Source organism: Anomaloglossus baeobatrachus, chromosome 9, assembly GCF_048569485.1.
Source record: "Anomaloglossus baeobatrachus isolate aAnoBae1 chromosome 9, aAnoBae1.hap1, whole genome shotgun sequence".
NCBI lineage: Eukaryota > Metazoa > Chordata > Amphibia > Anura > Aromobatidae > Anomaloglossus > Anomaloglossus baeobatrachus.
This window is the reverse complement of record NC_134361.1, coordinates 73,670,301-73,698,038: the sequence shown is the minus strand read 5'-3', so window position 1 is coordinate 73,698,038 and position 27,738 is coordinate 73,670,301. Positions and strand designations below refer to the sequence as shown.

At 44.8% G+C, this 27,738-nt stretch overlaps 1 protein-coding gene across 3 annotated transcripts in view; it reads right to left on the bottom strand.

Moving 5' to 3' along the window:
* AFF2 (ALF transcription elongation factor 2) overlaps positions 1-27,738 on the bottom strand; it is a 763,896-nt gene that overhangs the window by 531,970 nt on the left and 204,188 nt on the right. For all 3 annotated transcript variants that reach the window (XM_075323783.1, XM_075323786.1, XM_075323784.1), the window contains exon 2: positions 5,557-5,677. In XM_075323783.1, coding sequence (XP_075179898.1) covers positions 5,557-5,677 — 121 coding nt within the window. The remainder of the gene's footprint in view (positions 1-5,556; positions 5,678-27,738) is intronic.

Here is a 27,738-nt window from a genome sequence, read left to right as displayed (position 1 = left end):
TATGTAAGAAAAATGCCACCAGGCCACCAGTATCTAAATCCATTAAACCATGTTCAAATCATCACTTAGCACCTCCATAAATCAGTCCAATGGGACTTTATCACTTTTAGCGTAAGACTTTCACAAAATGTAATTGCATCTTTGCTGTCAAAATGATGAACACCTGATACTTCTATAATATTAATCAAATATTAGAGTTTTTAAAGGACAGATTATACTCTTTACAATAGAGAGTGGACCCCGCTGGCCATAAGAGCTTACACTCTAGAGGAGAAAGAGAGAACCCTGCTGACCATAAGAAGAGACAGAGAGAGGGGGGACCCCACTGACTATAATAGCGTACACTCTACAGTAAAGTAACACAGAGGACCCTGCTGACCATAAGTGCTTACATTCTACAGGAAAGAGAGAGGACCCCACTGACCATAAGAGCTTACACTCTACAGGAGGGAGAGAGGACCCTGCTGACCATAAGAGCTTACACTCTACAGGAAAGAGAGAGAGAGGACCCTGCTGGGCCTAAGAGCTTACACTCTACAGGAGAGAGAGGACCCTGCTGACCATAAGAAATGACAGAGAGAGGGGGGACCCCACTGACTATAAGAGCGTACACTCTACAGGACAGAGAGAGGACCCCACTGACCATAAGAGCATACACTCTACAGGAAAGAGAGAGGACCCCATTGACCATAAGAGCTTACACTCTACAGGACAGAGAGAGGAACCTGCTGACCATAAGAGCTTACACTCTACAGGAGAGAGAGAGGACCCCGCTAGGCATAAGAGCTTACACTCTACAGGAGAGAGAGAGGACCCTGCTGACCATAAGAAATGACAGAGAGAGTCGGGACCCCACTGACTATAAGAGCGTACACTCTACAGTAAAGTAACACAGAGGACCCCGCTGACCATAAGAGCTTACTTTCTACAGGGGAGAGAGAGGACCCTGCTGATCATAAGAGCTTAAACTCTACAGGAGAGAGGACCTTGCTGATCATAACCGCTAACACTATACAGGAGACAGACAGAGAGAGAGAGAGAGAGAAAGGACTCGAATGACCATAAGAGCTTACACTCCACAGGAAAAAGAGGAGGATCCCACTGATCATAAGAGCTTAAACTCTACAGGAGGACCCCACTGTTCATAAGAGTTTACACTCTGCAGAAAATAGAGGACCCACTGATCATAAGAGCTTACACTCTACAGGAGAGAGGGAGGACTCCACTAATCATACAAGCTTATATTCTACACGACAGAGAAAGACAGGTACTCACTGACCATAAGAACTGACAGTCTACAGGAGAGAGAAAGGAACTCATTGATCATAACAGCTTACACTCTACAGGAGAGAGGGGAGGACTCCACTGATCATAAAAGCTTATACTCTACAAAAGAGAGAGTGGGAGGTACTCCATGATCATCAGAGCTTACATTCTACAGGAAAAAGAGGACCCAACTCACCATAAGGGCTTACACTCTACAGGAGAGACTTTTCCAGTAACTCTTAAGATAGAAAACATACAAACTATGCTCCACTGGGAACTGCTGATCTGTGATGGTCCAGGGATTGACCCCCATTGTACAAGGTACGATAATCTGCTAAATGTCATGGCTGCAGGACATTATGGAGAGTCCCACACAGAAAGACATTAGCCCACTCTCTGATTTCTTCAGCAGTGTCAGAAATGGTGCGGGAAGGTTGTTTTTTTTTTTGCAAACCGCTAATTGAATCTCAAGTGTTCAAATTCGTGTGAAACCATACATTTTTGGTTAGAACTTGAAACTCCGCACAGCAATCTCTACTACCCAGATATTAAGTTTAGCAAATACTTCCTAGTTTTGAAAGAACATACATTGTCAGGATTGGAAGAAAGGCCACAACATTTTGAAGACAAACTTTTTGTACTTTTACATTGTCGGCTTTTTCGATAATTCTCCCTCAGTTAATAAATAAAGCAATCTTGGACGTTCTTGGCCATCGTTTCTAAGCTTTATTTTATGATAGTGTAAGGAGAATTAAATAGCAGCTGGCAATGCATCTTGAGATGTGGAATAATCCAATAATACTAGGCAAAAACATATTTTATATATTTGACTTTTTTTTATTCTTTTAGCTGGAAGATGGCAACTTCTTTTTCCAGCCTTGTGTGTTTGTACAATAATCGTTAATCAATTCATAGACCTTCCAAGCAAACCATAGTTGATGTAATTGCAATGATCTCTCTTAGCACACGTTGGCTTATGGTTGTGATTTTGTTCAATTATATAATCTCTGTAGATCGACCCAACGTTAAATCGGAGCGGCATATTTACAACTTACAGTTGAGAGAACAAGGGCAAGAAATCACGGTTACTTACTAACAGTCCCTAGGTTTTGTCATTTTTAGTGGCAGAAATTACATTTAGCTAAGCCAAGAATACGCTCTTTGTTTATAAGCTGTCTCCTTCAACAGAGTTGCACAATGTACCATTTGGGAAACAGCCAAACATAGGCTCTCTCTATTCAACCTCCACACTGAAAACAAGAGGATACTATTGTGCCGGGAACATAGCGAGAGGACTTATGATGCACTTTTTAAACACTTGCTTATTTGTTCTGTTCCCTCGAACACAGTTTAACTCATTATCACAAAGAAAAACAACCATCAATAGAGACTCTAGCTGGTTAGCTCTCCGCTAAGTGTTATGGTGAATAAATATTTCAAGTGCCTTTTTGTAGTAGTTCACTATATTGCACCTGAGCTCAGCTATGAATATAGTATGTTATGTTTACTGCATTACGGATACCTACTGCAATGGTGTAAACTACTATTTATGTAGAAGAGACATAGTAGAACAACCTGGGGCTACACGTGTCGTGGTTAATGGGGTAATGAAGAGCCACAGTGCAGCAAAATCCCATTCAAATAAAGTCAGCTGCAATTAAATCATAAAATAATGAAAAAAAAATTGCAACCTCGTCAAGGTAGTGAAGTAAGGGGATAGATAGAGCAGATACAGACAGTGAGACGGTAGGGGTCAAAGAAGGATTAGGGGGGGATTGGACATGCAAGGAACGTAGGGAGGCTAGGAGTAATAAAGGTGTTAATAGTATTAAATGTCTACTGACAAATGCAAGAAGTCTTGCAAACAAAATGAATGAATTGGAGACTCTTATGTCAACCATGGATTATGATGTGGTGGGCATTACGGAAACCTGGCTGGATGAAAGCCATGACTGGGTGACAAACATACAGGGTTATACTACATTCAGGAAGGACATTTGTCATCCTTCTTCTGAAGCCAGAGTGTATGACGCGTCCTACATCATCCACGTCCTACGTCATCCACACTCGCCGGCACTGAGGTCCTGCACAGGCACACTTTGATCTGCCCTGAGCAATGCAGATCAAAGTATTGTAGTACGCCTGCGCAGGACCGGCGAGTGTGTATGATGTAGGACGCGTCATGCACACAGGCTTCAGAAAATCCTTCTGAGGCCTGTGTGCATGACGCGTTCTACGTCATACACACTCGCCGGTCCCATGCATGCGCACTATAATACTTTGATCTGCATTGCTCAGGGCAGATCAAAGTGTGCCTGTGCAGGACCTCAATGCCGGCGAGTGTGGATGATGTAGGACGCGTCATACACTCTGGCTTCAGAAGAAGGACGACAAAGATGGCCGAAAGAGGAGGTGCCGACACCGGAGAACAGAGATGCCCATATGACCCAACTCCGCCGCAGCGACTATTTAGGTAAGTATTATAAAGTGATTTTTAAGTTCTACACAGCGGTCTGGGCTCTTATATACAACATGTTAGACTGCTGTATATAAGAATCCACTGGTGGTGGTCGCAGCTTATAGGCCCCAAATCTGCTGATAAGTTTCCTTTAAAGGGGTTGTCCACTACTAGAATAACCCCTTCTGATTCCACTTGTTTCCTCCAGTTAAAATAAAATCCCCACTGGCTTCTCTCTCCCGTCATCGGACAAAATAGACAATTAACGGGAAGTCAGTGGGAGCCGCAGAGTCACTTCCTGTTGATTAACTTGTTTGATCTGAAGGCGGTAAGGGAGAAGCCGGGGGTGATTGGACATGGGGCTCGCATGACGTCACAAGGTCACGTGGGCCCAGTACGGTGGTTACCAACAGAGTTGGAATAGCACCAGAATGGGAAGGGCATACAAGGTCTTTTATTTTTACTGGGTCAATGTTACAAAATTCCAGGGAGCACTCCCAAAACAGGTGGTACCTTGGTAATGGGTCAGTGACCCCTCCACGAATGCTCAAATAAAATTGGCAATCACAATATAATCTTCTTGTGATTACTTAATTTAAAATTTTTCATATCCATTCAAATATATGACGTGTTTTGGCTTCACGTCATACAGCCTTCTTTAGATAGGTATCTGAAGCATGCTGTATGTTGTAGAGCCAAAATGCGTCATATACTTGAATGGATATGAACAATTTTAAATAAAGAAATCACAAGAAGATTATATTGTGAGTGCAGGTATTTTTTGAGTATTATTTTAACTGGGGGTAAACAAGTGGAATCAGAAGGGGTTGTACTAGCAGTGGACAACCCCTTTAACACAAATGTGTATAAAACATTTGCAAAGCAACTGTATATTTTTTAATCCACCACAAAATCCAAATTCAAGTTTATATTCATGTAAATTGTACAAATCACATAGAAACAAATTTACATAAATACAATATTGCAAATACATTGTACACATTGGGACAAATTTATAAAAAAATTCTAATTCCTGTGCACCAAATTTATCATAGTTGTTCATGTTGCTTAATTTTAATCCTATCTGGTCTAAATTGGCACCATAGTTTGCTTACACGGTGCTAGAAATACGATGTGTCCCGAATCTGGTGCATTGTATCATGCATTAAGCCATAGGCTACACCTACTTCCGTGAGACCATGCCCCTGATTTTCGCTAAGACACAGAAAGTGTTTCCAAGATATAATAAATATGGTGAATGAAATGAAAGACTTTTTTGGCACAAGTTATGCCAGCTGACATGTTTAATTTGATAAATCTCCCCAATTTTAAACATCACTTTGCTTTGACCTGGGCTCAACCACTACTGTAGTCACAAACTGAATTCACAATTGTGCAGACTTCAGAGCTGAAATCTTCGTGTTTCTAAAACATGTGTTACCACTTCCTTCTGATAAGTTTGGACTTTCATCGGAAATACAACGGTTTCTGTATTTTCGAGAAATTTGTACAGAACAGGTCACTTGTATGATGGAATCTAGGTCTTCCATTGTAGAAACCAGTAGGGGTCCCTGAATTAAGAATCCAAAAACAGAAACTGATCAAAAATAATGTTATTTGTGGGTAAAGCCATTATACGGCATTGTCTCCTATTATGTAATGTGGCACGTGCCCTGCTTGTCACAATTTTGTCTCTGTATGCGCTACTGTCACTGCAATAAAGTGAAGAATAATGGGTCATTTAGGCTAAAAAAATGCAAAACTTAGAGATAACTATAAGAATTATGCCTAATATCAGAATAAGAATCTTTTTAATCTAATCAATCACTTACTTTGTATGGCTCCCCAAACAAATTAAATCCAGAGGCAAAAAGGTCTTCATCTTGCTGGACTTCTTGATTTCTTCGTTCCCATTCCTTTCTCTTGAGGGCATTTCGGTCTTGTTCATAGTGACTGGTAAAGACAAGAGAAGAAAAATTATGCAAAATATTTCAAACATATCACTCATACTGTATGCCCTAACATGGCACTGTCAGCCCTCATTATACTAGCAAATTCTATTTATTCTTGTACTGCCCATGGTTAACCCAATGAAGTAATACATATATAATGGCCAAAAATATAAGCTGGATGAGAAGTAACAACCAGGTTTAGAGAGAGAAAAATAAATGTGAAGATTTCCGAATGCTACAAAGATTTCACTAAAATGTTCCATCCACAGTTCCATACACATTGTCTCACACACTCACTCTATATGGAAATCATTGACACTTTTCAGATAGCATTATACATTAGTCAACATTGTCTAACCCTGATAAATTTGTCCGACTCATCCTATGGCCTAATATGTTTTGGTGAAACCCAATGGTTTCTCCCTATTATGGTGCATTTAGATGGCCGTATGAATCAGACCAAGATTCAACCACAATGCTCGGACTGGCCACGTATCTCCTGACCTGACTCCAGACAGTTGCGTAGAAATATATGAAGTTGTAACGCTTGGGCAGTTTGAGCACTGTGTTCTGTTCTTGGTCCGACTTATATGGTCAATTGAATGAACCCATTGGAGGAAAGAAGAATCTGTAATGCTGAATTTCAAGGTAGTCAGTACCCCATAAAAAGATAAGTAAATGCCACACACTTATTGAAATAAATGCCCATTGAGATCATGCATGTTTATGAGTTAGCAAGAAGGATAACTGTGGGATAAATAAGAGTTAGCCAACTGACATCTAATGTGTATGCTCCACCTTATTTGCAGAAGATTTTCCCACCATTCATTTTACACCACATTGTACCCTTGTGTCACAGATGTGTCATGGCCTGCAATGGAGGTATCACGGTTGGCTGACAATTCCATGACTGCAAGTGATAGAAGATCACAGAGATTGAAGGCACATGTTGTCATCTGACAGTTCTCTGTTTCCACAGTCAGTAGACTCTATGACTATGGGGAACTGCCGGCTTCTCATCTCTGTTGCTAACCTATGAGTGCCTTTATTAACCTCACCCTGGGGTTGTTTTGGTGCGGTTTATAGTTGCCCTTTGCTGTAGTATGCAGTATTTGTCTCCTGTTGCTTCAGAGACTTTTGTGGTGGCTGCCTATACCTCGGCTAAGTGTTCGCTTTCGCTATCTACCTGGGTTCAGGTGAGAGCATTCGTGTTCCCCCTGTATTGTTCTCTTGTGTCTTCCTTTAGTGTTAGTGGTGTTGACTTAGCGCTCATACCCTCCATCCTTACTTAGAGCCTATTTATCAGTGGAAGACAGGGCCCCAAGTATCCAGCTCAGCGATAGGTGCGGAACCTGTATAGGGTCGGTGAGGGTCGGTGTTGTCATTGGTCACCATTACCCCTTTCCCTATCTAAGGCATTCCTTCCCCCTTCCTTTGTGTTGTCTTATATGGCTGGAATAGCCTCTGTTTTCTGCCATGATACCTTGTTGCCTCATTTGAGCTATCAGACGTACAAACTGAGTACTTTGTACAACAGGAGTCCCCAGCCTGTGGTTCGGGAGCCACATGTGGCTCACGGGCCTAGGATGTGTAGCTTGCAGCTGTCTTCCAGATTGGTATATTAATGCTAGGCCTAGCTAACAGCTATGAAGTCAAGGTCTCCAGATGGTGAATTTTGTTAGTAGCCCCACACAAAAGATCAGATCTGAATTGGTGTAGAGTAGGAACCCTTGGATCTTGGTATATTGTATCAGTGTTATTTCTGTGGAAAGCTTTGGCTGTTGTTATACCGATAATGCTCTGGGTGTAACTACTGTGAGGGGGTGGGAGCAAGATGTGGCTTGCAACCTTCTTTCAGAGTTTAATGTGACACGTGACCCTTTCTCAGAGTTCAATGTGGCTATTAAGGTCAGAAAGGTTGGGGATCGCTGTTGTACAATATGCACAACATATTATCAATTAATCAAACGATCAGACCAGAGAAGATTGACAGAAAGGGGCACTTTTATCCCATTAGAATAGAACAACTGCACATGTAAATGCAGATTCCCTTGTTTCATACACAAATGCCAAGTTCAGTGCTGAGGCAGTTCCATCGTAAATGAATGGAGCGGCTGTTGAGCGCTCACTGACACTCAATTATAATGTAATACAAGCACCCCTTCCTGGCGATCGGTGGTGGTCCTAGTGGTCTGTTCAGTGATAACTTCTATTTATGGAAATGCCCTTTTAACATTGCATAAAGGTACCGTCACACTAAGCGACGCTCCAGCAATCCCACCAGCAACCTGACCTGGCAGGGATCGCTGGAGCGTCGCAACACGGGTTGCTGGTGAGCTGTCAAACAGGCAGATCTTACGAGCAACCAGTGACCAGCCCCCAGCCAGCAGCGACGCGTGGAAGCGATGCTGCGTTTGGTAACTAAGGTAAATATCGGGTAACCAAGCCGATATTTACCTTGGTTACCAGCGCACACCGCTTAGCGCTGGCTCCCTGCACTCCTAGCCAGAGTACACATCGGGTGTAGAGTACACCTAGAGTACACATCGATGTGTAGTCTGGCTATGTGTGCAGGGAGTCGGCACTGGCAGCGTGAGAGCGGCGGACGCTGGTAACGAAGGTACATATCGGGTAACCAAGGAAAGGGCTTCTTGGTTACCCGATATTTACATTGGCTACCCGCGTTCGCAGAAGCCGGCTCCTGCTCACTGCACATTTAGTTGTTGCTCTCTCACTGTCACACACAGCGATGTGCGCTTCACAGCGGGAGAGCAACAACTAAAAAATGGCCCAGGACATTCAGCATCAACCAACGACCTCACAGCAGGGGCCAGGTTGTTGCTGGATGTCACACACAGCGACATCACTAGCAACATCGCTGCTACGTCACAAAAGTCGTGCCTCAGCAGCGATGTTGCTAGCGATGTTGCCTAGTGTGACGTGGCCTTAAGCTATTAGGTGCTGTGTTATCTGAATCAAGATAACCTTTGTTAAATCTATATCACATTGACTTGATAAGTAAATAAGTATATACATATATGTATACAATAATTATATACCGTAGAATGTGATCATAAAGAAAAAAACAAATTTACATATTCTACTTTTAGAAATATGATGTCCGTAATCCAATGAGACACCGATTCGTGCAGACAGGCCAGACTGCAGAATGTCACTTTGCCATTACTCACTGCATTTCGCCAAACTGAAATGCCATGATTTGTACATCCTTTGTGACAAACAGTGACATACACAGGTAGAAACTCAACTATATCCTACGTGTACTAAGGAAAACAGTGTGCATAGTAAAGGATGGTGCTCTGTTAACACAAGTACAGGGACTGTATTATTTACAAGGAATCCGCTACCTCATTTGAAAGCAGCATGATGTAGGTAAAGAGACCCTGAATCCAACAATGTATCACTTAGATTACTGGCTGCAGCCATTCTGACACAGAGTTTTTTAGATGTAGCAATGCAGCAGAGCTGAGAAAGCCTCCCCCACCCACACCGGGCTCTCTATATACAGTGTTTGTAGACCGTGAGATTCTCATCACAGCTGGGAGTGTGCCAGACTAGCTGAACTCTAGCTGACCCAGTAAGGCAATGTTAATCTCCTAAAGCTAAGGCAAACAATGCAGGTAAACAACAGCATACATTGTAATAAGAAACGCATCTCTCTGTGTTAACACCTACAGCACGTTGTTTTCAGATTACATAACCAGAACTTGCTTACAGATTCCCTTTAAAAAGTTATTCTCACAATCGCATTATTCTTCACAAAGCATAGTAATTGCATACTTATTGTTAGTATAAAGACTAAAGGCCCCATCAAACGCAGCGACGTATCTAACGATATATCGCCGGGGTCACAGATTCTGTGACGCACATCCGGCATCGTTAGCGACGTCGTTGCGTGTGACACCAACGAACGGCCGTTAACAATGGAAAATACTCACCAAATCCTCTATCGTTGACGCGTCATTAATTTTCCAAAAATCGTTGATTGTTGAGGACGCAGGTTGTTCGTCGTTCACGAGGCAGCACACATCGCTCCGTGTGACACCTCGGGAACGTCGAACTGCAGCTTACCTGCGGCTGCCGGCAATGAGGAAGGAAGGAGGTGGGCGGGATTTTACGGCCGCTCATCTCCGCCCCTCCACTTCTATTGGGCGGCCGCTTAGTGATGTCGCTGTGACGCCGCATGAACCGCCCCCTTAGAAAGGAGGCGGTTCGCCGGCAACAGCGACGTCGCTAGGCAGGTAAGTCTCGTGTGACGGCTCCTAATGATTATGTCGCCACGGGCAGCGATTTGCCCGTGACACACAAAGAACACGGGGGCGGGTGCACTCAGTAGCGATATCATTATCGATATCGCTGCATGTGACGGGGCCTTAAGCCCAATATAAAGTTTATTTCTTGTAATGTGTCTTTATCGCTATCTGCTCCTTTGTGCATACTCATAAAGCTGTATGGGTAGTCTTTTTCTTACATTACTAAAACTACATTTCCCTGCAGCACCTTGCTTCTCCTAAGTGCTGGAGACCCCCTTCTTCCTCTACTGTGTACTCCTTACTAGCCTCATCTGTCTGAGTCTGTCTAAGTATGGAATTCATCTCATGTTCTGTGCACCCTCTGCTCCTGTACAGTACCTTTACCTTCTATCATGTACATTAGCATACCTGTATATGTATTTTACATAACTGATAGCTGGTTTATAGCAGAGCTCAACACTTTTGCATCACTTCAAAACTAAGCTTGTAATAAATGGGCAGTATAAAGTTGAGACACATACTGATCTGTGCCAGTCACCGAGCAGCTATTCTGCTGTAGTTGGCAGAAGAAATGTGAGCATAGTATATCCTGCACGTCAGTGCTAGAAGAAAAGTAGAGCTGTGCTGGCAGGAGGCCAGCTGAGACACTGTGCAGAGCAAGACTGCCAAGATTGGGAAGGAGCACTGAAACTACAGCAGGACTATTCCATTGGCAACTCGAGGATAAACAGGGCCTGGAGGGACATCCTTTGACAGGCAATATGTGCAAAACAGTACAGATTTAAAGCTGAGTTATTTTGGCACAAATTAACAAATATATGAGTATTTTGTAATAGACCATATTGTTATTTTGAGAACAGCACTTTAAAATGAATCTGTCAGCAGGTTTTTGCTACTTCATTGGAAAGCAGCATGTTGTAGGCAAAGAGATTCTGAAACTAACCATCTTAGGTCACTGTGTGCAACCGTTCTGACTTTATCCAATAATTCAGTTTAGCAGAGCTAGGAGTTGTTTCCGCTCACACCAGGCTCTCAATAGAGATTGTGCATTAACTGTAAAGGTACCGTCACACATAACGAGATCGCTAGCAAGATCGCAGCTGAGTCACGGTTTCCGTGACGCAGTAGCGATCCCGTTAGCGATCTTGTTATGTGTGACACCTACCAGCGATCAGGCCCCTGCTGTGAGATCTCTAGTCGTTGCAGAATGGTCCAGGCCATTTTCTTCAAAGGCGATGTCCTGCTGGGCAGGACACATCGCTGTGTTTGACACTATGTGACAGGGTCACAGTGACTGCTGAGATCGTTATACAGGTCGCTACTACGACCTGTATTGTTCCTGCATCGCTGGTAAGATCTGACTGTGTGACATCTCACCTGTGACCTCCCAGCGACTTACCTGCGATGCCTATCAGGTCGCATCGTTTTCGGGATCGCTGGTAAGTCGTTGTGTGTGACTGGGCCTTAAGGTGTCAATCCCAGCAGGGGGCGTGTCTGAGTGCCCTGCAGGAGCTGATGAGTCATACCAATTACAGCAATATACTCTTTAGTTTAGATAAACAATAGCTCACACACAGATAAGAGCAATACAGTTGTATTTTCTTTTTCAACCCTTGCAGCATCCTGTCTTCAGCTTACAGTGCAAAATCCCGGTGACAAATCATCAAGATATCTTATTCAGCTATGTCAAATGACCAACTAAAGCCCAATTCATACCAATAGCGGTGCACTGCTGGGATGTATGTGCTATATGTTAACAACCCTTATAGAAGCCTTCCCATTAAAGTTTTTACTGTCTAAATAGATTGCAATCATCATTATTATATAGCACTGTGTACTTACAATTGCTTATTTTACCCTTCTAATTAATTCTGTTTTCTATCGGGACTATGACATCACATGAATAAAAACAGACTAGCTGAATCCTTCTAAGCTCTAAAGGTCCAGTCACACTAAGCAACTTACCAGCGATCCCAACAACGATAGGGATCGCTGGTAAGTTGCTAGGAGGTTGCTGGTGAGATGTCACACTGCGACACTCCAGCGATCCCACCAGCAACCTGACCTGGCAGGGATCGCTGGAGCGTGGCTACACGAGTTGCTGGTGAGCTCACCAGCAACCAGTGACCAGCCCCCAGCGCCGCGTGGAAGATGCTGCGCTTGGTAACTAAGGTAAATATCGGGTAACCAACCCGATATTTACCTTGGTTACCAGCGCACGCAGCTACACGTGCAGAGAGCAGGGAGCAGCGCACACTGAGCGCTGGCTCCCTGCTCTCCTAGTTACAGCACACATCGGGTTAATTACCCGATGTGTACTGCAGCTAAATGTGCACAGAGCAGGGAGCAGCGCACAATGCTTAGCGCTGGCTCCTTGCTCTCCTAGCTACAGCACACATCGGGTTAATTAACCCGATGTGTCCTGCAGCTACATGTGCACAGAGCAGGAGCAGGCACTGACAGTGAGAGCGGCGGAGGCTGGTAACAAAGGTAAATATCGGGTAACCAAGGACAGGGCTTCTTGGTTACCCGATGTTTACTGTGGTTACCAGCCTCCGCAGAAGCCGGCTCCTGCTGCCTGCACATTTAGTTGTTGCTGTCTCGCTGTCACACACAGCGATCTGTGCTTCACAGCAGGACAGCAACAACTAAAAAATGGCCCAGGACATTCAGCAACAACCAACGACCTCACAGCAGGGGCCAGGTTGTTGCTGGATGTCACACACAGCGACATCGCTAGCAACGTCACAAAAGTTGTTCGTTAGCAGCGATGTTGCTAGCGATGTTGCTTAGTGTGACGGGGCCTTAAGTAGAGACAGGAAGTCTCTTTTGCCTGCATGACTCATCCACTTCTTAACTCCTGACCCAGCTGCTCTCTCCCCTTCTTGCCAGGGACTGTGCAGTGATGACTCATACAGGGAAAAGTGACTTCCTGTTTGTATGTAGATCTTAGAACGATTCAGCTAGTCTGTTTTTAATCACGTGATGTCACAGAATGGAACACAGAAGAATTAGTTAAGTAGAAGTGCAAAATCAGAAACTGAAAGTACACAGTGCTATATAATAGGATGATTGCAATGAATTAAGAGGATAAAAAAAATGATAGGAATGCTTCTTTAAAGGGAATTTTTGAGCAGGTTTATTATATGTAATCTGACAACAGCATGAGGTAGGAAAGAGACCCTGATTTCAATGATGCATCAGTTTACTGGGTGCTGCAGTTATGATTGAATCATAGTTTTCTCTGCTGTAGACTTAACAGAACTTAGTTGTTAAGCTGTGTATAACCCAGCCCATACCCCAGCTTTCTATGTACAATATATAGTGACTGAGAGCTGCTAATCAGTGCTGAGGATGAGGTTGGACTAGTATGGAGGCCAGTTTTCCTCTAAAGATAAGAGGCTAAATCCTGTTGATAAAACACTGATTGTATTGAAACAGAAAAACAAAGCCCAACAAGGGACACACTACTGTAATAAGGATCTCTTCCACAACATTATTTTTGCAGAAAATTACTGCAATTATACATGTTTTATTATACACGTTTATTTCCTTTGTGTGTTTTGGAGCAACACAAAAAAAACCAGAAAAATAAAGACAAATTGGAAAAAAGTTCACACAAAACCCCAAAAAATGAGTAGGACAAAATTGTTGGCACCTTTTCAAAATTGTGAATATACAACTTTGTTTCAAGCATGTGATGCTCATACAAACTCACCTGTGGTAGGAAACAGGTGTGGGCAATATGAAAAACAACACCTGAAACCAGAGAAAAGGGGAAGAAGTTGACTCAATCTCTGCATTGTGTGTCTGTGTGTGCCACACTGAGCATGGAGAACAGAAAGAGGAGAAGAAAATTGTCTGATGACTTAAGAACCAAAAATGTTGAAAACTATCAACAATCTCAAGGTTACAAATCCATCTCCAGAGATCTTGTTGTTCCTTTGTCAATGGTGCACAACATAATCAAGAAGTTTACAACCCATGACACTGTAGCTAATCTCCCTGGACATGGATAGCAGAGAAAAAATTATGAAAGGCAGCAATGCAGGATAGTCCAGATGGTGGATAAGCAGCCCAAATCAAGTTCCAATGAAATTTAAGCTATGGCGGGATACCCAGGAGGTCCCCATTGCTGACACAGAGATATAAAAAAGGTAGACTGCACTTTGGCAAAATGTACATGAGTAAGCCAAAATCTTTCAAAATCTTTCTGAGAAAGCTTCTTGTGGACAGATGAGAGCAAGATAGAGCTTGTTGGTAAAGCACATCATTCTGTTTTTTACCGAATATGGAATGAAGCCTACAAAGAAAAGAACACAGTACCTACAGTCAAATATGGTGGAGGTTCAAAGATGTTTTGGAGTTGTTTTGCTGCCTCTTGTACTGGGTGTCATGACTGTGGGAGGCAGCAGGGTCACAGGAGGCAGGGGCAGTGACTGAGTAGGGTGACGCAGTGGGCAGTTCGGTGGGTGTCCCAGATTCTCACTGCGAGCACTGTGAGGCAGGCAACATCCAGAAACTGTCGGCAGTGCGGGCTTAAAAAAAATGGCGCCTGGAGTCGGCATGTGTGCAGATTCTGCTACCTGCTCAATGACAAGCCGAGATCTTATCTGTGCACGCTCCACCTCAGGGCGCCATTTTACTCAAGTCTGCTGCTGGGAGATCAATGGGCCAGAGGTGGCGTGTGCACAGATGAGATCTTGAGCCAAGAGCGCCATCTGTGCATGCATCAACTCTGGGTGCCATCATTTGAAGCCCGCATCACCAACATTTTCAGGATGGCCCCTGCCTCACCGCCCGCAGCAAGCACCGGCTCAATGGCCCGCAGCATTGCCCCTGCCTTCTGCAACCTCTCTCCACCACCTCCTGGTAAGCTCCATTCAGATTATAAGACGCACTCCTCATTTTCCTAACAAATTTGTTAGAGCAAAAGTGCGTCTTATAATCCGAAAAATACAGTACTTTGAAAAATGAAGGTTCTTAGCACAAAAATTGGCTAATCCTTGTGTGCCATATTGTAAGTTTGCATTTGACAAATTAAGCTCTGCTACGTCTGTTCTTTCCTAAGACTTGAGACAGCCAGCACCTTGGACAGTTTTCTCCCTGCCATTATATTTATTTCATTGGTAATTTAATATTTTACTTTGCTCTAAGGTGGCAAATACATTGGCAGTCTTAAGGCCGCTTTACACGCTACGACATCGCTAAAGTGATCTCGTTGGGGTCATGGAATTTGTGACGCACATCCGGCCGCTTTAGTGATGTTGTTGTGTGTGACACCTATGAGCGATTTTGCATCAGCGCAAAAACGTGCAAAATCGCTCATCGGTGATATGGGTGTCCATTCTCAATTATCGTTGCTGCTGCAGTAACGATGTAGTTTGTCGTTCCTGCGGCAGCACACATCGGTACTTGTGACACCGCAGGAACAAGGAACCTCTCCTTACCTGCCTCCCGCCCGCAATGCGGAAGGAAGGAGATGGGCGGTATGTTCGTCCCGCTCATCTCCGCCCCTCCGCTTCTATTGGGCGGCCGCTAAGTGACGTCGCTGTTACGCCGAACGAACCGCCCCCTTAGAAAGGAGGCGGTTCGCCAGTCACAGCGACATCGCTAGGCAGGTAAGTAGTGTGACGGGTCTGGGCGTCGCACAACCGATGGGGGCGGGTAACCACGCTATCGATATCGGTACCGATATCGCAGCGTGTAAAGCGGCCTTAAGGTTGTAAACAAACGCTCTCACGGCCAGAACACTCGCCTTCTGCGTTTTCCTTTTTTTTTTTCATTAGTGACATGTTTTTACAAAGAACTGTTAATACTCGTATCTTGAGCGATAATATATTTAATCTCCATAGAGCTCCACTGCTGTTGGAAGATAACCAGTGTGGAATACATGACTATTCCCTTCAAGCTCAGCATGGCGTGCTCCCGAAATCTTCACATGGAGAGATATAATGAGGAATGAACTGTTCATTGCCGAGTCTTTAACTGTGTATAAAGTCACTGATTTCTGACTGAAACCACAATTACTAATTTGAAGCACCAGCTAATTAAAACCACAGCTATGTATTTAGCCTCTTGTTATACCTACTGCAGTTTATAATTATGAGGACCTCTTTATCTACTCAATTAAAGTTCTTATGATTCAGAAAACCTGTATTTGATCCTGTAAACGCACCGAGCAGAGGGAATTAATGTAATGTAACATTTAATGGCTTAGGTGCCTGTGCCTTGTAACTGCTATTGCTTTACTATTGTGTGCATGTTTACATGACTTTCATCTATAAATGTAGCCATACAATTAAAGGGAACGTGTCGTCAGGATTTTATACCACAAACTAATGGCTTTTATGTAAAGACGCTTTAATGCTGATTAAATCCTTACCTTGCTTGTAAAAATCTATATTGCAATTTTAGAAACATCTACTGTTGACACTGGATGCTAATAAGCTGCAAGTGTAGCGGGTAGAAAGTGCACTTGCAGCTCTTCTGCTTCTCTTCTCTGACCACCGCCTCCTGTGTGTGACTGATAGATAATTTTTACCTGCCTTCTCTACCGAGGTCTCTCACCAGATGTCACGAGGGTTCCACAACGGAGAGTAGATCAAAGCACAGGGCTTCATACACACTTGCTCAGGTTAAAGGGAATCGGTCACCAGATTTGGGGCCTATAAACTGCAGCCACCATCACTGAGCACTTATATACAGCATTCTAACATGCTGTATATAAGAGACCAGGCTGCTGTGTAGAACGTAAAAATGACTTTATATTACTTACTTAAATGGTCGATTCAGTGCAGAATGGTTGGATGGGTGTCTCCGTTCTCCGGGTGCGGGCCTCCTCTTTCAGTCATCTTTGTCCTCCTTCTTCTGAAGCCTGGGAGCATGACGTGTACTACATCATCCACACTCGTCGGCATTGAGGTCCTGTGCAGGTACATTTTGATCTGCCCTGAGCAGGGCAGATCAAAGTACTGTAGTGCACCTGTGCGGGACCTCAATGCTAGTGTGTGTGTATGACGTAGGATGCATCATGCACCCAGGCTTCAGAAGAAGGAGGACAAAGATGGCCGAAAGAGGAGGCGCCGCACCCGGAGAACGGAGACACCCATCTTACCATTCTGCACCGACCAACTGTTTAGGTGAGAATTCTAAAGATATTTTTATGTTCTACACAGCGGCCTGGGCTCTTATATACAGCATGTTAGAATGCTGTATATTTTTATATACACTGATGGTGGCCGTAGCTTATAGTCACCAAATCTGGTGACAGGTTCCCTTTAATACTGCTGGCTGTGTAGAATCTCCTTTATCCAGCACTGCTAGGGTTAATGAGATCCTCTGGTCTCCTGAACTCTGAATGAAAGCAATAGCCAGCTGTTATCTATTGCTAATTAGCTTTGCCATAAAGTTGGGGGTGGGGAGATAAATATAGTAACCTGGAGTTAGGATGGTAGCACCAGTTATAAGGGTGCTTGAAGCCAAATGCCATAGTGTAGTGGGATGGTTTGATGCTAAAATACCAAATGAGAGTAAGATGGGAACATCTGGATGTAAATATGCTGTCTATAAGGCAAGGTGGCACCAGGCCTCTGTGTGATTTCTGGGCTATAGCTTTGGCTATCATCATCCTAGTAATGGGGGTGTCTGGGTGTAACTACTTTGAGGACACTGGTTGTGGCTCGCAACAAGCTGTCAGAGCCGAATGTGGCTCTTAAGGTAAGGAAGGTTGGGGACCACTGAGATAGAGAATTAAAATAAAACTGTAAAGAGTAGAAATTCCCCATTGAAAACTGATTATATTTAATCATGCAACTGACACAAGTGCCACTTTGTTGTATGGCTCTTGCTAACACTTCTAAAGTGCTTGTTCTTTGACTTGGAACATCTCCACCAAGAAAATTATCAAGTGACATTAATGGCACTCGTTAACCGTTTGCTATTATATTGTATTTCTCTTATATGTTGTGAAATCCCAAGGGTTTAATGTTAAGACTGGTATAATGTAAGCTCTGGGCATGTTAATTCATTATTTATTTGTTATGCTTTGCTTTAATAGCTCCATCATATCCCAAAGCACTGTCAGACATTAACATCACTGCCCCCAATTGGACTGGAATATTCGGGAGAGCACCAGGAGTTGTACTAGGTGGGATTTGAACTCAGGACTCCAGTCTCCATGCCACCTATACTGGCAATTCTTTCTTTACTGAACTTGTAAAACATTATAGTAATCTTACAATAAGCGCAGTTCAGAAAACAAAGACTAAATAATGGCAACTAATAGACATGGAATAGCATTCGCGAAAGGGAAATGGTGGCAACTTCTAAGAATGGAACAACTCTTAAGGCTGCGTTACACACAGCGACATCGCTAGCGATGTCACTGCCGATCGCACCCGCCCCCTTCGTTTGTGCGTCACGGGCAAATCGCTTCCCGTGGCGCACAATATCATTAGTCCCCGTCACACTTACCTGCCTAGCGACATCGCTGTGGCCGGCAAACTGCCTCTTTTCTCAGGGGGCGGTTCGTGCAGCATCACAGCGACGTCACACGGCAGGTGGCCAATAGAAGCGGAGGGGCGGAGAGCAGCCGAAGGAAAGACACGCCCACCTTGTTGCCGGAGGACGCAGGTACGGTGTTATTCGTCGTTCCTGGGGTGTCACACGTAGCGATGTGTGCTGTCTGAGGAACGACGAACAACCTGCGTCCACAACGAGCAACAATATTATCAAAATGAACGACGTGTCAACGTCAACGATTAGGTGAGTATTTTTGATCGTTAACACTCACACGTAGGTGTTACACGCAACGACGTCGCTAACGAGGCCGGATGTGCATCACGAATTCCGTGACCCCAACGACATCTCGTTAGCGATGTCATTGCGTGTAAATGGGCCTTTAAAGTCTTTGCTAAAATGGTTTGTCCAAGGCCTAAATATTGATGACCTATCTTCAGGATATGGCTAGTCTCAGATCAGTATGGGTCTAACACCCTGTACCCCACCATTAGACTGTTACCCCACAAAGGTGGAACAGCTTCATACACTGTGTAGTGGCTATTTTTAGGCTAGTGTTCAGCTCGTACTGCAGAGAATATCATTCCAAGAACAGTCACAACACATGGGATGAAGACGTGCTTTTATGGCTTTATACACAGCGCCGGCCCCAGTCTTCATGAGTGGTTGGGCTGTGGGTGGAGTTTCACCGCACATCACAGCCCAACATCGCTCTTGCTTGCGGTGCTCTGCAGTGAAGGAGAGAGCGCGTGAGATGCTGGACTGGATGCTGGACTGTGATGAGCAGTGAAACACTAACTACAGCCCAGTCACTCACGGAGACTGGGGCCGGCCTCAGTGGTGTCAGGTCAACTGGAAGTTGACGTGACACCACCAGACATCAGAGGTCACGGAGCCCGGGGGTCATCCAATGGGGATCAGCGGACCACAATAGCACCACTCAGAAACGCTACTGCCAATACAAGGTATTTGAGAGAAGCCATGTTTCTCAACGTTATATCGATGTGGCCAGTAATGTTAACTAGTAAATCACCCCTTTAAGTTCACTGTATAAAAAAATACATTAAGCTCCCTCTAGTGGTGACTACACTAAGCCAGAATTTTATTATTTACCTTTATCTCTATGCCAGAGATTTGCAGAAACTGAGTTATGGGGGTTAAAAGGATATAAATCCCCCCCAAAAAATTCCAGTGTACAATTTTGTAGCTATTTAGGTTAAAAACAAATTATTTTTTTTTGTAATAGTCGAGTGGATATTCACTCTTAGCTTTACAGAGACGTGCATCTTGTGTGACCCCTTTCTGTTCTGCTTTGGTGATGACGGATCTTTCTGTTTCTAAGTCATTCACAGGCTTTGGTAATTGCTCTTTCTCCAAAACCGACTGTGTCCACCACATATTTATGTCACGAGTGCACTATAAAACTGCACAAAATGCATTTATCCTGCACAAAGCTTACAACATCTATAATGTCTAAACACCACATAAGGAAAAGTGGACTTGGAAAGTGCTTTTAAATCAATAGGAAATGCTGCTCATATGGAACAAAGTCATTTGTACATATAATTCAACTATATTGATTACACGTGCAAATAGAAAGACTGAGCGCTGCTGGAAATCAGTAACCGCTACGTGTAGCCTAATTGTACAGTTGTAGGTTTCTAGATTCTAGAAAAATGTGAGATTTTGTTTTTTATTATGCTATTATCTGGTGTATTTAAAAATTAATAATATGTTTTGGTGATTTCTTGCATTATACCTCCCACATATCATACGTTAATTAGTAATACTTTCATTAGCCGGAGGTTTATCCTCTTTTTAATGATAGTGCTGAGTGCCAATCAGTCTGTTATACTGAGATGTAATGAAAGCACCAAACAAATCACAGCATCTAATCTGATAAAACACAACTTCATCAAGACCTTCATATTAAAAAGCTAATCGGTCGGTTTCATGCTTAGTCAATTATAATACTTAGTTTCCAAAGTTAATGTCAATAATAAGCACCGATACATTTACGACATATACTTTGATTTTTGCTATATAGCCCTCTCTTTCTACTTTGTATATATCATTATCAAAGTTTATCTTCCATTATGCATTCCTCTACCCGTGAACAAGAAAATCCAGTACTCCGTTCCTGGTTCAGATCACGCTCAAGAAATTAGGCCAGCCTAACGGAACGGACCTTTCTCCTCGGCCATACTTGGTGTCGATATAAAAACCAGTAGAAACTAGTAGAAATTCACGGATTCTCCACTTTTGACCAAATCCTCCCATAAATGTTGGACTAGCTTTGGCTGACCCTGTCCATATCGAGTCTAGCCAACAGGCTAATGTTTAAGGAGTCATTGAACAAATTAGTTTTGCTGCATTTCTGATTGCCAATCATTTTGTTTTGTAGAGATACACCTCCACCAGAGATGTCTGGCAGCAGCTCTCTTAGGCCTAAAACACACGGCATGAAAATTGGTGCGAATGGAATGCGATAAAACATCGCATTCCACTCGGACCAATATTAGCCTATGTGCCAGCACCCATGAGCGATTATTTTCTCAGCCCCAATCGGAGCGAGAAAACAATCGCAGCATGCTGCGACTGTAATGCATTCCTTTTTTCTCTTGCACCCATTCAAGTCTATGGAGTAAGAGAAAAATCGCAGTGCACTCACGGTACACTGGTGTACTGTGAGTCTAGGGTGAGAATGGCAATAACCGGCTACGGAGGAGAGGGAAATAAATCCCTCCCCTTCGCAGCGCCGGCCTGCCCCTCTACAGAGCCGGCCCACCCCTCCTGAGTGCTGGCCCGCCCCCCGCAGCTGAGGTCCAATCGCATGATCGGACCTCAGTCGCAGTGACACTTGCATGACACTCGGCTCCCGCTGTGCTGCCAGCGTGAGCCGAGTGTCATGCAAGGATCGCGCCAGTGCCCCGTGTGGCCCCGGCCTCATAGAGAACACAAATAATGGAACATGAGTGGAAACCGCCTGTGCTGCCGAGTGAAGAATCAGATGAAACGTGTCACAGAATTTGATTTAATCAACACGTTTCGGAGTTAAACTCCTTCATCAGGACAATCTCAATTCAAATGTGATTATCCTGATGAAGGAGTTTAACTCTGAAACGCGTGGAATAAAACACATTCTGGGACACGTTTCATCTTTCTCTTCCCATAACAGCGCGGCTGGTTTCAGATTGTGCATATTCTTGGGAGGCAGGCTTAGTCTTGCAGAAAGTCTTTTCCTTTGCTTTAGCCCTCCCGCAATCCGCCCTCCTTCTAATCTTGCTTCTCTGGGTGTAACTGACAGCCTGAATTCATTCCTGCTTATGGTAGGACCATTATGCAGATATGAGTAGAAGGTCTGATTTCGTTGAAGTCTAGGGAAAGAGACACTCAGCCTAAAGTTGGTCACCTTCTAGTCACCTGCTAGTGACCGAATGATGCTTTAGTTGGGTGAGATTCAGCCAAGAACTACTGTGTTCTCTAGTAGAAAAGTGCTGAATGACAGGTCTAGGTCTGCCAGTGACTTATCTCCAGGAGAACAATTGTCACGCTAGGTACGGGAAAGTACCAAGCACACAGGGCGAAAGGTATGGGAAGGGAATCCCTGTGTCTAGGGAGAGGGAAGATGGTGACCCCTGACCTAACCAACTGCTGGTCTCCATGGTCCCTCACCACTCTAGATAGGTTCCACACCTATGCGCTAAACTGGATACTTGACCCTAGATATCTCTAATGCTGGGCTCTAAATATAGAATGAATGGGATGAGTTTTTCATCAACCCAACTAAACAACTATAGAAGACACAAGGGGGACACATAGGGGGAAAAGCATGAACTACTCATCAATAGATGACTCTGGTAGGAGTTCAGCAGAGCTTTCAGCAATGATACCACAGAGGAGAACAAACCACCTGCTTGCAACCTTGGTTTGAAGGAACTGAAAATATCACCAGCACTAGTCCAAAGGAATTAAGGGTTTTTTTAACATCAAGGGAATACTGGCAATCAACGCCTGGGTGGAAGTCAAGCTCCTACTGGGTCCAAAAGCGAGAGCGATGAATCCAGCAGAAAAGCTATCTATACTAATGAATACTCACAGCAGGAACAATGGAAAGTCAGGGAGTATTCTGCACAGCAAGACGCTGTGACATTCGATGACCAGAAACCACATGACTGTCTGTCACACATGACACACCCGTGACAACAATGCAATCAAGAATCCAAAACTGGAGATGTGCAATCAACATCTCTGCTGTCCATGAGTCTGCTAGCACTCTCATCCACATAAGACTTTTGGTGGAACCCATCAATATCGGCAGGTTTGGCCTTCATTAAGGTACCGTCACACTAAGCACCATCGCTAGCAACATCGCTGCTGAGGCACAACTTGCTAGCGATGTTGCTGTGTGTGACATCCAGCAACAACCTGGCCCCTGCTGTGAGGTCGCTGGTTGTTGCTGAATGTCCTGGACCATTTTTTAGTTGTTGCTCCCCGCTGTGAAGCACACATCGCTGTGTGTGACAGCGACAGAGTAACAACTACATGTGCAGTGAGCAGGGAGCCGGCTTCTGTGGACGCTGGTAACCATTGTAAATATCGGGTAACCAAGAAGCCCTTCCCTTGGTTACCCGATATTTACCTTCGTTACCAGCGTCCGCCGCTCTCACACTGCCAGTGCCGGCTCCCTGCTCCCTGCACACGTAGCTGGAGTACACATCGGGTAATTAACCCGATGTGTACTGTGGCTAGGAGTGCAGGGAACAAACAGGGAGCCGGCACTGGCAGTGTGAGAGCGGCGGACGCTGGTAACGAAGGTAAATATCGGGTAACCAAGGGAAGGGCTTCTTGGTTACCCGATGTTTACCGTGGTTACCAGTGTCCGCAGAAGCCGGCTCCTGCTGCCTGCACATGTAGCAGAGTACACATCGGGTAATTAACCCGATGTGTACTGTGGCTAGGAGTGCAGGGAGCCAGCGCTAAGTGGTGTGCGCTGGTAACCAAGGTAAATATCGGGTTGGTTACCCGATATTTACCTTAGTTACCAAGCGCAGCATGCTTCCACGTGTAGCGACGCTCCAGTGATCACTGCCAGGTCAAGTTGCTGGTGGGATCGCTGGAGCGTCGCTTAGTGTGACATCTCACCAGCAACCTCCTAGAAACTTACCAGCGATCCCTATCAGGTTGTATCATTGTTGGGATCGCTGGTAAGTTGTTTAGTGTGACTGGGTCTTTAGTCTAATATTTATGAGGGTCTCCTGACTATGCATGACAAAAGGTCATTGTTCAAAGATCACACAGTCATTAATCACATAAAAAAACCCACCAGATTAATGATATCAGTATCTATACAGCTATGGTAGGGCTTAGGAACAGTAAGGTTTACCGTGATTGCCGTAAAAACTCATTAGCATTTATGACATTTCACATGATGTCGATGGAGCACAATGTTCTACGCATAATGGACTATATGCATAAGGTCTGAAATATACATAACAGGGACATACTAGCCGAATAAAAAAATATTTTTTTTTACACATAAACACATCTGATGAGTGAAAATGATAAAAAAAAAGGGACCTGGATACAAATATCTTATACACTCAGCCTCTATGCCTTTCACACTCTCAGCCATAAAGATGAAACCTGCACCCCTGGCAATAAGAATCTCTTTACTACCGACTCTATGTAAGTATATTTCAATAAAGCCTCTTTTCTTCCAGTTCTAGAAATAACTTGTACTTCTCACTATGCCAAAAACACATGAGATGAAATTATCTGCACAGTACAGTCCCTCAGAGACCGGTGTGCAATTTAGAAAAGTTATTTAGCATGTACTGTAACCTCAGGAACCCACATCTGAGGTTCATTCAAACACCACTGTGTGACGTGCACAAAAACACTGCCGCGCTATATTCGGCTACAGAATAAAAAAAGCACCAATTTTATATGCATCTGAAAATTTTGATTGAAAAAAACCTATTATAATGCAGGCACTCTGTTAATCCCAATTTGAATGGTTAATTCCAGCCCTCATGGGAAAGAATGGGTCTAGAAGATAAGCTAAGGAGAATGAGGGTAACTGAGGCACAGTTGCAGACTAAACATTTATAGTTTACTGTGTCGTTATATAACACTGTTTCGCCTAATTAGTTATTTGTTTTGCTCATTATAAAAAAGAGAAACGCTGTATGACAGAACGCATTTTACCGGTTATGCACATTTTGCAAGAAGGAGGCAGCAGGATGCCAGGATCAGACTACGCGAGGTGGTTTGTAGTCTGTTGCTATGGGCACACACAGGTCGGAATAGATGCTGTAGACAAAGATTGTAAATAATTCAGGATTATTTTCAAATTCACATAATTTTACCTTAAAGGGGTGGTCCACTACTCAGCTTTAGTGGCCACATCGATGTAAAGCTCATAAAGAAGGCTTTCCTCAAATACCTTGTGTAGCAAATCCTGACTCTGAGCGGGGCTATTGTGGTCTGCTCATCCCCATCACGTGACCCCCAGGCTGCATGACCTCTGAGATCTGGTGATGTCCTGTAAACTTTCAGTTGACCCGACATTACCGAGGCGGGCCCCAGTCTCCATGAGTGACTGGGCTGTGGGCGGAATTTCACCACTTGTCACAGCCCAGCATCGCTCCTGATTGCAGCGCTCTGCAGCAAAGGAGAGAGAGCATGAGATAATGGGCTGTGACGAGTGGTGAAACTTCGCCCACAGCCCAGGCACTCAGGGAGCCTAGGGCTGGCCTCGGTGATGTCACATCAACTGGAAGTTGACATGACACCATCGGATCTCAGAGGTCACGGAGTCACGTGTTGGGGATGAGCAGACCGCGAAAGCACTACTCAGAGTCAGAATTTACTACACAAGGTATTTGAGAAAAGCCTTCCCTATGAGCTTTAAATCGCTGTGGCAACTAATGCGGAGTAGTAGACCACCCCTTTAATTGGAGACATAAGATGGTTAACAAGGTCAATATGCTCTTGTCGTGATGTTACTTTGGGATAGTGAGGGACAGTTTCTACTATGCTATCCCTTACGCTAAGGGACCCTAGGCTATCCCTCACCTCCAGATTACTTCTAATGGTGGAGATGCCGGAGTCGCAAGCCTTATTATATTCCTAAGAAATACTTCAATACCCCCTCCCACCAGGAAAGGACGAGAAAACCAAAACCCTGACACATTGCACACATACAGGACTAGACAAAGAGAGACTCCAAAGAAAAACAAGAGCTGGAGGGTAGCAACAAAAAGACAACAAGGGTTAACTCTACAACCTCACACAGCAACATTTACCCCACCACATAGTCTGGATCAACACACCTCCCCAGACCAACTAATATAAACTATAGCTGACATAGGTGGAAGGATCCAGAGAGCATATAGATGGGAGCAAATGTGAGTGGCTCCCACATAGTAGGTGCATAACAACCAGACCAGCAGAGATCAACTCCTGATAGCCTGCCTCTGACTGAGCACTCAGCAGGTTGACGTCCGAGTCTGCCTGCGTAGATCACAGACAATAAAGGACTTATCAGGCGGAGTGTCAGAATCTGTAGTCTCAACAAACCCCAATGCCACCATGACAGTCAGCAAAGTTTGTTAAAAATTTCCATGTGATAGCTCTTTTAGTACATCACTATCATATTAGTTCCCCTACACCAAATCTTAAAAGGAATCTGTCAGCAAGTTCTTGCTATATAATCTGACAGCAGCATTATATACAGACAGAGATCCTGATTCCAGTGATGTATCACTTAGTTTACTGAGTGCAGCAGTCGTGATGGAATTACAAATTTCTCTGCTGCAGATCTAGCAGATCTCTGAATGCTGAGCTGTGTGTAACCCTGCCCACATCACTGATTGACAGCTTTTTGAGTATACTGTATTTGACAGCAAGCTGTTAACCAGTGGTGGGGACATGTCCTATGTCATCCACCAGCAGCCTCCATTGTACTCCTTTCATCTGCTCAGCTGAGGGCAAATCAAAGTATTGTAGAGCGCATGCATGGCTGGTCATTGACCTCTCCTCACGCCTGCGCATTACAGTACTTTGCTCTGCCCTTGTCACGCTCCCCGACTCCCCGGCCACGCTCTCCGGCTCCCCTGCCTCGCTTCCCGGCTCCCCTGCCACGCTCCCCGGCTCCTTGTCACGCTCTCCCGCTCCACAGCCTCCATGCCCCATCACCTGCGGTCCCCAGGCAGCCTGGTCCCCGCTCCCGGCGCCCTTCGGCAACTCTGCTCCAGCCCGGCTCTCCTGCCTCCTGTTCACCGCTCCCTGCTCTGGCTTCTGGCACCCGGGCCTCGCGCATGCCCATTAGGGCGCGCGCGCGGTCATTGACCCTCTCTTAAAGGGCCAGTGTCCTCCAACAGGATATTGAAGAATCAGGTACAGGGTATATAGGGAGATCCTTTCCAAGTGGGCGGGGCCTGTTCTTCATGTTTTGCTAAGCTAGGAGTTAGGTCTCCTTGTGTTTTGTGGTATACTTACCTATCTCTCTCCTAGAGCCGCTCCTGCCTCGCCAACCGGTTCTGACGATACCCGAACCCTGAACGGTGACGGTCTGCCATCCCGTCAAGTTCATACCATCTCCGATCCCTGTGGTGACCCGTCTTCTCGCTCCGTCGGTTCCGGACTCTGCCTGACGTCATCTCGGCCTCCGAACCTGAGCTCCGTCACCCGGACTACCTTCAGAGACTCCGTCGTCCCAGGGACTTCTACACTCCTCTGAACAGACTGTCCTGCTACCTGTAGTGCTTCGGCTACCGGGCACCTTGCCCTCGGTGAGGTGTTCAGCCCAGTGGATCCACCTTCTGGGTCTGCCCGTCCACCTGGCCCTAACAGCCCTCAGCAGGGCAGATCAAAGTTTGCATGCGCAGGAGTGCAATGGAGGTCTCTGTAAGACATGTCTTTCACACAGAGCTAGACAGGAGGACGGTGACTGCACAGGATAGAGGAGGCGCCAGATTGAGAGCAGCGACACCCATTGGACCAGATCGCTCCCCTAGGTGGGTATTATAAAGATGTTTTTCGTTCTACAGAGTGGCCTGGTCTCTTATATACAGTATTCTAGAATGCTGTATATAATGCCTTACTGGTAGTGACCGCAGCTCATGCACATGGGGCTGAGCAGGAGGACGGCAACTGCACAGGATAGAGGAGGTGCTAGACTGACGAACAGCATCACCGATTGGATTGGACCGTCCCCTAGGGGAGTATTATAAAGGTGTTTTTTACGTTACACAGCGTGACC